General features: G+C 34.0%; 1 protein-coding gene across 1 annotated transcript in view; it reads left to right on the forward strand.

The window, feature by feature from the left end:
• The window catches only part of TMF1 (TATA element modulatory factor 1), a 28,317-nt gene extending 23,808 nt beyond the window's left edge, over positions 1 to 4,509 (forward strand). The window contains exons 11-17 of the mRNA XM_034440601.3: positions 341 to 533; positions 942 to 1,011; positions 1,096 to 1,188; positions 1,989 to 2,108; positions 2,766 to 2,912; positions 3,794 to 3,919; positions 4,176 to 4,509. Coding sequence (XP_034296492.2) covers positions 341 to 533; positions 942 to 1,011; positions 1,096 to 1,188; positions 1,989 to 2,108; positions 2,766 to 2,912; positions 3,794 to 3,919; positions 4,176 to 4,319 — 893 coding nt within the window. The 3' untranslated portion in view covers positions 4,320 to 4,509. The remainder of the gene's footprint in view (positions 1 to 340; positions 534 to 941; positions 1,012 to 1,095; positions 1,189 to 1,988; positions 2,109 to 2,765; positions 2,913 to 3,793; positions 3,920 to 4,175) is intronic.
• Positions 4,510 to 12,119: the final 7,610 nt, after the last annotated feature.

The following is a 12,119-nucleotide window of genomic DNA, read 5'->3' on the forward strand; positions in this document are numbered from 1 at the left end:
ATCTTATGCTTATATTTTGAAGAAATTTCTCTGCGTACCTGCTATTATCCTAGTGACAGATTTTCTCCCATGAAAGTAGAGCTTTGGGGGTTGGGGAGAAGGGGTCATTAGAATTGACACATAGAGAAGAATTAAGCTCTCCTCACAGTGCAGGGTAAGCCTATGCCTGGCAACAATTTTCAAATATATCAGATTTAATGTATTAGATTGACTAGTTTGACTGATGACTACTTAGGCTTCCCTGACAATATTTTTCATGAAAAGTTGTGCTTTTTAAAATACCAGACTGTAAACTCTTAAGAATTCATAGTGCACCATATTTTCATTCTTGCCACTCAAGGTGAATCTCAAGCTGCCTTAGCAGCACAGACTGAAAGAGAACGTGCTGCTACAGAAGAACTTCTTTCCAACAAGATCCAACTTTCTTCCACTGAATCACAAAATAGTCTCCTGAGACAAGAAAACAGTCGCCTTCAAGCTCAACTTGAAGCAGAAAAATCCAGGCTAAAGAAAGTAGAAAATGAAAACAATAGGTAAAATTTTATAATCTCTCAATTCCTGTAAAATTCCTGTAATTCCTGCATGCACATGGTACAATGAATGAAGTTGGGATGTGATGGAGGTGTAATTTAAAAAAATATTTTGAAAGCAATTGCTGTAATGCTAATGCATATGATGAATTAGGATCTTAACCACTGATACGTTTATGAATAGGTGCTATTATCACAACATGCACCACTCCGTGGCAACCAAATCCAACTGTAGTGTTGATAAACACAGATGGTGATCATATCACATAGCCAAACTGATCGAGTGTAGATTTTATAGTCATTTTATATTCATGTAAATTATAAGTGTAATAATTTAGTAAACAGTTGCACATTTAATACCAGTTCAGGAAATGTGTAATACCTTTTTTCTATAATTTCCTTTTCACAAAGGTATGAAGTTGAGCTAGAAAATCTTAAAGAAGAATATGTAAAAGTTGTTGAAGGGGCAAAGAAAGAAAAGGTTTGTTTAACTAACAATTCTTTGTATAATGTTGCTTCACCAGGAAAAAGAATCAGTTAATAAATATTATTTTGCTTTCCTCAGATGTTGTTATCTACTCAGTTAGAAATGGAAAAAATGAAAGTTGAACAAGAAAAAAAGAAAACAATATTTGTCCAAGAATCTGCAAGAGAAAAGGTACTTGATCTTGTCTGTCCAATAATTCTGGATGTGAGAAACTTAAACAAATGTTGGAAGATGGGAGATAATTTTGATTTTTAGTACTTTAGTTTTGGTTTATGTCTTGAAAGTATCATCTTTTCTAGTCAGCATCAATATAGGTTTTGCATTATATATTACATGCTTTGGGTAACCCAGGATCTTTCTAATGCATGGCCTACTATTTCCTGTTTCATTGTGTTTCCTCTACTGATTTTGTTTTTCTCTTGGTTGTATTAAGAAATCCTCTCTTATTCTGTTGGAATATTAACTGGACATAATTTGAGTTGTTTATTTCATTGTATTAAATAAATTACAGCTGACACAAAACAGTAATGATTTAGTGAAGCATCAGGTACTAATGCCTGAGCAGAATGAATAGCGGCTTCTACATATAATTTAAAATGAAAGGGATAAATCTAAAGCCCTGGTTGCAAAGTGATTAGAATGTATTATTGCAGGCTAAACTCTGTCTATAGCCTGAAGTTCGATCCTGATGAGGCTCAAAATTGACTCATCTTTCCATCCTTCCAACATCAGTAAAATAAGGACCCAGATTCTTATGGGCAATATGCTGACACTATAAACTGCCCAAAGAATGATCTAAAGCATTATGAAGCAGTATACAAGTCTAAATGCTATTACTATTAAACTGTTTGAAAATAGGGTAATTCTACTTGTAACAGAAGAAATTGCTTTTTCTATGTCTGTGCTATGGGAATTTATTATCTCTCCAAAATGCTATTTTGCATGGTTTTCTTGTTTCTTTTTCCTCCCAGGAGCGTAAATTATACGTTTCATCAACAATGGAAACTGTGTCCAGCACCCCAACACTCTCACGCTCAAGTTCCATAAGTGGAGTTGATATGGCAGGACTCCAAACATCCTTCATATGTCAGGTATTGCTCTTTATACATTTCAACCCTTTTTTGATGTTTGTGCATGTTTCTGGAGCATTATGTTTAAAGCATTTTATTAGCATTTTTGTTGAATCCACTAAAAGTTTCTTTGCTCAGATGAGGGCATATTTTCAATAGAAATAGAAAGGATAAAGGCTACAGAGCAAAATATGGGGGATAAATAAAATTAGATTTTTGTCTTAATCCACTTTTGGTGAATTCAGATTAAAGTTTATATATCATGTGTAAGATCAGATGATAAAATTATTTTGCAGTAAACTTTCTCGGACATTAATTAATAACAGTAATCATTTTGCTACTATTATTTCCAAGGCATCTTTTAATCTCTTAAAAGTTACTTTCATCTGTCATATGTAATCTCTTTCCAAACAATTACATCTTTACAAGAAATGAAAAATACATTAGGCTGTAAAAATAGTGACTAGCTAGAGGTCATTTAATGCCTGTCATGGCTATGCAGGGATTTCTGTCTGCTTGGTCTATCCACGTTGCCATACCGTGACATTTTATTAGCATTCTTTTCAGAATTTTTTTTTAAAAAATCAACATTATTATGGTACAAAATCATAAATAATTTGGCTCCAGTCTAACTTGTATTTGCTCAGTATTTAATTTCATGGTTATATCGCATTGCAGGATGACCAGTATGACCATTCCTTTGGTTCAGTGTCTGCAAGTGGGACCAATCTGTATGACGTAATGAGAATGGGAGCAGGTTCAAGTATTATAGAAAACCTTCAGTCACAATTAAAATTACGGGATGGAGAGGTTTCTCATCTCCAGGTAAACAGAGAATCATGTATCAATTCTTTAGATAGCGTGTGATCAAGATTAATAACATGCCAGTCAGAGTAATTAACTAATGTAGATCCAACTGTAGTTGGATTAATATAGTAGGACGATCATATGTTTTACCATGTTTTCCCGAAAATAAGACCCTGTCTTATATTTTTTTGAACCCTGAAATAAGTGCTTGGCCTTATTTTTTGGGAAGTCTTATTATTTTGGGGTGCATGGAGGAAACCAGAGGAAATGGCGAGGGCCGGCTGTGCATGCGTTTAAATATTTTTGGGGAGGGCTTATTTTCGGGGGGGGCTTATTTTAATGCATGCGCTCAAAAGCCCAATTGGGCTTATTATCAGGGGATGTCTTATTTTTGGGGAAACAAGAGTAGATTGTTTCTGTTGTTGCAAGCCAAAAATAAGAAAAAAGTAATTGAAATAACAATTACTCCTAATAATTATTTTGCGAAGTATCATAGCTGAGAGAGATCTTTAGGGAGGAAGAATGATTCCATAGATAGAAGACTTTTCTAAATGTTGATTTCATGAGCTTGCATCTCCTTAAGTCAAATCTGAGGTTTTTTTGTGTGCTAGTAAAGTATTTTCATTTATTCGTTTTACTTTATCCTGTGTACATCAAGTTAGAAAATATAGAAGTGTGCAGTCTTTCCCAAATTCACAATGACTATTCAGACTTACATTATAAATGAATGAATTGGTTTTAAGATGTGTTCTTTATTTGTATTAGGCTCTTACTTTGCATACAGTACTATTAATAATAAACATAGGTTTGCACTAGAAACACTTAAATTAATAAAAAGCAAATTAAATTAAAAATTTAGTGAATGGGTTTTGAAATCTTATTGTCAAATATTATTTTAGTTGGAAATTGGAAACCTTGAAAGAACTCGATCAGTAATGGCTGAAGAGCTGGTGAAATTAACAAATCAAAATGATGACTTAGAAGAAAAAATTAAGGAGATCCCCAAGTTACGTGCACAATTAAGGGTAGGTTTCTATCAATTTATTTCAGAATAAAATTAAAGGAGACTATTACTGATGTAAAACCATGCAGTGAACAACAGCAACAGACTTTTAGGCAACTACTATTATTTTTACAATAAAATAATAAGTGGATAGTAACAAGTGTTGTTTTGACTGCATAAAAAGGATTATATCTTATATTAAACAAAAAATGAATGACAGAAAAAAGTAAGAATTTTTGTGGGAACAATTTTATAATTACTGGACAATATTGTTCCAGGATTTGGATCAGAGATACAATACCATTCTGCAGATGTATGGAGAGAAAGCAGAAGAAGCGGAAGAATTGAGATTGGACCTTGAGGATGTAAAAAATATGTACAAGACTCAGATTGATGAACTTCTGAAGCAAAGGCATAGTTAATTATTGTTCAGGTTTTGATCTGAAAACAATGTTGCATTAAACTGTAGAGCTGTTTCTGTAAATGTAGTTAATTTGTAAAAAAATGTACTATAAAGTGATTATAACGTTGAGTTGATGTGATGGCAGGAATCATTGTGCTTTTATGATGACCGGCTGTCAGCCATTAAATTATTTGTTAATATTTAAAAAATTTTATCTCCAGCTTACTCTCTTGTCTTTCATAGTATACATATTTACTTGTACAGTAATAACTTTAATTGTGAAAACATATGATTGAAACTCTCACATTGATGGTGTTGTACTATGTCCTTATGCCAGTAAAAGGGATACTGCTGGCAATTGGGATTCTCTTACCTCTGCAATGCTTGCACTGCTCCTGAGAGGTTGGGAATCTCTGGAAAAATACAAAAATTGGAAAAGAAGAAAGCAAGAAAATGTTCTATTGTGCAAAATATATTAATATGGCATTGATTTTCAAAAAATATATCTGCAAATTTTCACTGATATGAATTTACTTCTTCATACTTATCTATTCCTAACGAAATGGATATTTAAAGGAAAATACTGTGGGTATTTGAACTATATTAATAGCAATGACTTGATTTGCTATAGGCAATAAAAAAGGTGGGATGTCTTTGTACCCTTGGTATCCTGCTCATGTGATTTACTATACTGCCTCTTTAAAGCAAACAACACAGAGCAACTTACATTTTAAAAGCAACCAGATACCCTCTACTTGATACAATTTGGTATATTTTTAAATGTTTTGCTGTGTTTCAGCATAATATAGAGAAACAGATAGCCTAACATTTATTAGTTTAAAGAATTGTGAAAGTCAATGCAGGGATATGTTTGTAAGAAAGTTCACACTCAAATAGTTCTTTATGCATCATGGCCTAATTCAGTGTGTGTCAGTGCACTAATATTTCAAAAGCGAGTAAACCTGTTCCAAATGTTTCAAATGAGATGCAATGGCTTGAAAACTAATCTTTAAGAAAATATTTGTTAAAATATAAATGAGTATTGTACTTGAAATTGTCTTTCTAGCTCTTTAAGTGAAGCAGAAGAATCACCAATATCAGACTCTTTATATTCATATGGCTTTCAGAATATTACTGTTGTCATCTTATTGTGGTTAATTGTTTTTACGTGATTATAAGGAACTTTTTTAGAAAATTAATTTTATTCTATTGAGATATTTGACTTGATAAATCTTTTAAGGTTTTAAAAATATATTCCTAAAAAGTGAAAAATTATTTAATATGTTTACCAAAATTTTACCTGCTGGCAAACAGATAAAGATCACTCTCTGAAAATATGGAGAGGTAAGTTACTTCTTAGCTTGTTAACAGAGAATTATCTTATGTTAGTAAGATTTGCTTTCCCTAGGGCAGGGGTGGGCAAATGTGGCTCTTTTACAACCTGTTGACTTCAACTCCACAGGTTGTAAAAGAGCCACATTTGCCCACCCCTACCCTAGGGTAACTCTTCACAAAGATTTCACTTAGCTTAAAGTAGAAACTTGGTAACTAACTTATATGAATCATACTTGGAAGAAACATATAATAATAACCTCCTGCAACTGAATTGTTTCTGAATAGTTGAAGAAAGTATTACGTATTATGGGCTCCTGCTATACTAAGGAAAATAATTTTTTACACTATATGCAAAAAGCTGTAGCACAGATATTGAGGATTCTCCATTTGTTAGTTGCTATATTTAGGGTTTTTAAATTTAGGAATTATTTAGTTAAGGAATCGCCCATCTATATTTTGAAATGTTTCATTTTCAGGAAGTAAATTAAATTATTCAAGAAAACGTGAAATGTTTATATTTTATAGTATGCATACATTTTCCTGACTATATTGAACTGCAGTACACTCTAATGATAAAATCTATTGACTCAAAAATAACTTATGTTAGCAATTCAGTAATTCTGAAATAAAAATGAGCAATGGTTGCTGACAATGTAATTTTCCTTTATAATATGTGACTAATCACCAAAATAATACATTAATAAATACAAAATAACATTATTGGATCTAAAATTCAATCTATGATGTTTTATAAAAAGATATACATATTATTTAATTTTAAATTACTTCTATATTTTATTTCAATTACATTAATTTAGAATAAATATTCTTCAGTTTTGAGAAGAGGAATACAATCTGTTATTAGGACATCTCTGTTTGCCTTAAGGACAAAATCCTTAAAAGGTTTTTAATCCAACCCTTGAATAAATTGTCCTTTTAGATAATTATTACCACATGTGGCCTATTCATAACCATTGGTTAAACTTAGACCTAAAATACAGGCAATCTGCAATGTAATTTTGGCAGTTTGACATCCTATTTCCTTTACATTTCTTCAATTTACTAATTTCAGTCAAATGTCATGTCTATGAAATTTAACCTACCTTTACATTTTAAAATAATTAAAAATTTAAAAATATATGTTTCAGACTGTTTATCTTTTATTCTGAAAATAGTTTGATCACTTTTAATGTGTTTTTCCCGTATAAATCTGTTCCACAGTTTTTGCATGTCTCTAGACACATGACTGTTTTGATATGTACAAGGACATGAATATATTCATTTTATATTCTGAAAAATTGTTATCTTCATAATGTTGACATAAAAAGTGATTGCAAAAAGCAAGAGTTCATAACAGATTGCAAATACTGTTACTTTTGTTATTTTTCAACTATAGAAATAAAGTTACACATTTGATTGCGAAGGACAGAGAATAAGATTTGAGAAACAAATTACTAAGAAATATATAGCTTAGAATATATAGTAAAATACTTCTACCAATAGGCACTTTAGGCATCTCAGTACATTTGAGTGGGACAAATAATCAGGCCAGGCCCTTCTTAATATCCAGTGGGAATATTAGTTTGGCTTTTAATAAAAAATATAATGAATTAAAGCAGTATATTTTAGTTGTTTAAATCTTCATTGTATCTGTAGTAACATGATTTATGTTTTAGCTGTCTAAGAAAATCTAACATTTTATAAAGTAAATTAGTTTTAAATAATGTGTATACATTAATATGGTACAGTACTATAAAACACTGTTAACATTGTGTAAATAGTATGTTTAAATTTTGGTTGGTCTGAGTAAAATATTTGAAATAATGCTTTATGTTTTCTTAAATTAAAAAAATGCATTCTAGTGGCTGTTAATAATAGTTTGCAAGCAAATAATCAGTGATTAAATAGGTTCTCAATGCATGGGTTGGATTTTTATGGGTACATATGGTGATACAAAATTATCACAATTCCCTTTTAAGGTAAGCAAAAAGTATTAATAATAAGCCAAAGAAATTAAAGACAGAACATAACAAAATGAAATATAGTTAAACCTAGTTTGTAACATTATTTATTATACTTCCCAGTGTTCATACGGTGCTTTCTATATTGTCTTTTGTTCTTTAAACTTCTCATATTTTATTCTGAAGATCTCTTCAACTCCATCCAACCACAAAATTCTTGATCTTCGTTCTGCTGACTCATTCATTCCTCCTCGATATATTTATTTTGCAATTCTTCCTATATGGTCGAACTAACTCAGTGTACAGTGTTCATAATAGTTTAATCGGTACCTATTAGTTATTGATGCTCATCTGTCATTGCACAACCTTCTTAGGTACCACATTCCCACTGGACTCAACTTTTTTGTTAGTCATGCCCTACCTATAAGAAAAAAATTCCATCCGGCTCAGTTTCAAGCCGGGAGAAAGGCTCTGGAAATAAAATGGAGGGCAAAATCTGAGAAAGTGGATGGATCTTTATAGGTTTCTGTGACTTTGAAGTTTGAACTGTTCTTGGGATTGTGCAATGAAGGGGCTTTTGTGTCTCTTGCTATTTCAATGGTGGTGGGTTAATCAAGGTTTCAAGTAATACATCCCATTCAATAAGAACTCAGAAGCAGGCAAATTCCTCAACATTTTATTGGGACATATCAAATTGGCACATTCCTGGTGGAAAACTGGCAAGTTCCCACCGGTTTTACACCCAATTAACAGTAAAACTTTTGTCACTTCTCCCCCCCCCCCCCGAGAGTCTTCAGTGATATGGTCCAATCAGCATGTAGTCCAGTTGCTAGGTGACCTCAGTCTCCACCTTTCGAACACCAGCACCAACGTCCTTGATTCCCAGGGGAAAGAATTTTAATTAGGCTACAGCACCCCAGCTATCTCTACACCCTCCTCCCTGGCCCCTTCACTCCAGGTTGTGTCAGCCTTGAAGCAGTGAGAAGAGAAACCTCCCTAGAGAAAAGCTACCAAAAAGAACATGGCCACAGTTCAGCCAACTTCAGGGTTGACACCTATTATGTCCTAAAAGGTCATGTCCTGGCCTTAGAATTTGGGTGGGGGAATGCAAATTTTAATCCATCGCTGGAGGTGAAAGTGTTTTGTTTGTGAATAGGCTGCCTCAGTCTGTCTTAATGGGTACAAAATATCCATCTCTAAAAACTTCAGGCATCTACCGGAGGCTATTAAGAAAGACTGGGTATTCTTTCTGCTTTAAGAGCATGTTTCTTCATTCCTCCTTTGGGGAAATATATTCTGCCTCTTTAATACCCCCCAAAATATTTCATAATTCTCAGGAGGGAGGGTTTTCCCCACATTTTCAAGTATCACTTTCATATTAAAAAAAGGATAGAGACACAATTTTATGATAGTCATAGTACCTTGTTTCAACAACTTATTCACAAGACTACCTACTACCTTTCTATCACTTGTTGCACATTTTGACATTTCTCCATTTTCCTCTCCTAAATAAGCTTTCTTCCAAGGTACAGTAGAACCTCTGGTTACAACCATAATTCTTTCCATAACTTTGGTCACAACCCAATTTGGGTTGTGAACCTAATTTTGGAAATTTGGCGCTTACAAAAAAAATGGTGTGGAAGGGGAAATCGGCTGCGGAAAAAAAAATTGGTGAATTTTTTGGTCGGAACCCGATTTGGTTGTGGTCAGAAGTGTTCATGACCAGAGGTTCTACTGTACCATATTTTACCATACTTCTCTAGTATAAGACGCTCTGGAGTATAAGATGCACCTTAGTTTTGGGGAGGAAAATAAAAAATCTGCCTCTGCCTACCAGCATCTGTCGGTATTCATCTGGCTAGTGTCCTGTCAGTGTGTGAGAGAGCTGAAGGCTGTTTGGAAACTGAAACAGTATTTGCTGTGTGAGAGCAACAAGGAGACAGCAAGGAGCCTAGGCGTGGCTTAGCTCAACTGCATGCTGTGCTGCATGCTGTGCTGAGCTCTGAAACTGAAATTGAAACTCCTCTCCTCTGCTTGTGTTTTGCTTGTATTTACTACCACATTGGAAAACCTGTTTTTGGTATTATATATTTACTTCATGTGTTATATTATATATAAAGAGAAGTTATTAAATCCTGCTGAATCAGTTACTTGTGTGTGCTTTCTGGATGTAATTGCTGCTGCAAACTCTGACATGTCCTTGCAGCAAATAGCAAACAGCCAGGTCAGCTTCAGCACATTATTGCAGCCTGATTCAGCATGAGCAGCTGATTAGCGGGAATACACCGAATCAGCTGTTCCAGGCTGAAGGATTGCCACAGACCATTGCTGCCTCCGTTTCTCATGGGCGGGGCTACATTTGGTGTATAAGACACACCCCAATTTTCACCCTCTTTTAGGGGGGGAAAAGTGCATCTTATACTCGAAAAATACAGTAACTTATTTGCTGTATTTTTGGCATTTATATATCTATATATTATTAAAAGTCTTTCCCCTTTAATGTTTAACTGGTGCATCATTGGGCAAAACTTTTGCCGACAAAGGTACTCAAGTTGGCTATCTTGTGGAATGTTGGTACTTGTTACTCCCAAAGGAAAAAGTGCATTGAAAGAAACAACAGAGCCTATATTCAGCTAATATCCTTAATTATTTTAATTTCTGAAAGAGGGGAGCAAGGACTCTTCACTGAGAAAAAGCCATTCAAATGGTAGAATTGGATGCCAAGCTGTGCCAAGTGAGAAGAAAGTATGATTACAGTTCTGGATATACCCACTTCTGATCTAGTTGTCTCCAAAAGAGGATGCTGTGTGGCACATATTTGGCATACATTGTCTTAGTGGCATAAATTCTGTTGGTTAAAGAAAGAAATTAACTATTTTTAATGAACTTAACGTAATCATACTGGACCAATTAATTCTGGACTGGGAACTAGATACAGTAACTTATGTTATGTAAAAAGAATATAGAGATTGCTGGAGCATATTGGTGCAAATTGAAAACTGCAAATGGGCAATGACTCCTTGCCCTCTCAAAAATTAAACAATTAAGGGTTTTAATTGAATATAGGCTGTATTGTTTCTTTCAATCCACTTAAATTAGGATTTAAAAGTTCTTTGTCAGATGTTTTAGTACATCGCTAGAAAATTTCTTCACTAGGCAATTATGCTGCCATAACTACTGTAGCAATAGATGGTCTCCATTAGTGATATATCCCCTTAACAATATTGTACTGTAGTTGTATAATGTTACAGAAACTCCATGTATCACTAGTGAGATTCTGGAGGAACATTTTCAATTTTGCATTTGATAACAATCCAATTTCATTGATTCATCGAAACAGCTAAAGATGTCTCAGAATTTGCAACCTAGATTCTACAAGTTCCTGAATCAGAAACAATTTCAACCAGATGGGACAGAAGATTTTCTGGATACATTTCACTAAAGAAACAAATAATGAATCCAAGAATGAAGAAGACATCACTAGAAGAGTTTTGAATGAAAGCACACAAACAATATCCAAAGAAGACACTGAGGTCTTTGCTTCAACATACATTTTGTGAAAGATTAATTGTATTAATAATTAAATCATAAATTAAATTAATAAATAAAATAAATATTCACTACAATTAATAACAAATACTGAAATAGTTGTTTCAATCACTGTCTTAATATTATTCTAGACATGGATATGATATTGTCACATGTATTTAAGTCTCATTAAGATTTATAATAAGTGTATTTTAACACATTGGTCCAAGATTGGGAAAACCCAGGGTAATTTGGGCAAATCATTCCAGACCTTCCTACCTTGCAAAATTGTTTGCTACTGTGAATAAAGGAAAATCCCAATACAAGCCACATTGAGCTGCGGAAGAAAAGGTGGGATAACAATATTTAAAAAGGGAAGATGCCCTGCTGGTGACTAGTGGATTTATTTATTTATTTATTTGTTCAACTTGTATGTCGCCTTTCTCCGAAGACTCATCCAGGGCATCCTTGTCAAGAATAAATTCTTTTTCCATGAACTGCTTGTAGGATAGGATATCCCCCAACTTCCCCATCAAATCTGATTCCCTGTTAAATCTTCATTCCCTGTCCAAACTAGGCTGCATCTATCACAACCATGACTGGGATGACTGGGAATCTCCACAGACATTTAAGCTGCATCTAGTTACCTTCTCTTATTCCCCACCTGCTGCTTAATGAAAAATATGTCCCATTTCAATATTCATTCCTCCCCTTTTAGAAAGAAGTAACCTTCAGTGTCTCTGATTTTACTTTTTTTTAAAATGTCGTTTGGTCTTCCAGAGTTTATTGAAGTTCGAGACATGCTGTTTTAAGACTCTCAAGGGCTTGGGCATCTTCCGAGATGACGTGAACGTGGGAAAGAGCCCCTGTTCACATCCCAGAGAGCTGTGGCCGTTGCCAAGGAGAGGCCCCCGTGAGACACCCACAGCCTGCTTGGATGCCGATCCTCCCGGCTAAAACAGCCTCGGACTATCCGGCGCGGGTCTCTTGCCCTC

Source organism: Pantherophis guttatus, chromosome 2, assembly GCF_059756535.1.
Source record: "Pantherophis guttatus breed Tessera chromosome 2, ASM5975653v1, whole genome shotgun sequence".
Lineage (NCBI taxonomy): Eukaryota > Metazoa > Chordata > Lepidosauria > Squamata > Colubridae > Pantherophis > Pantherophis guttatus.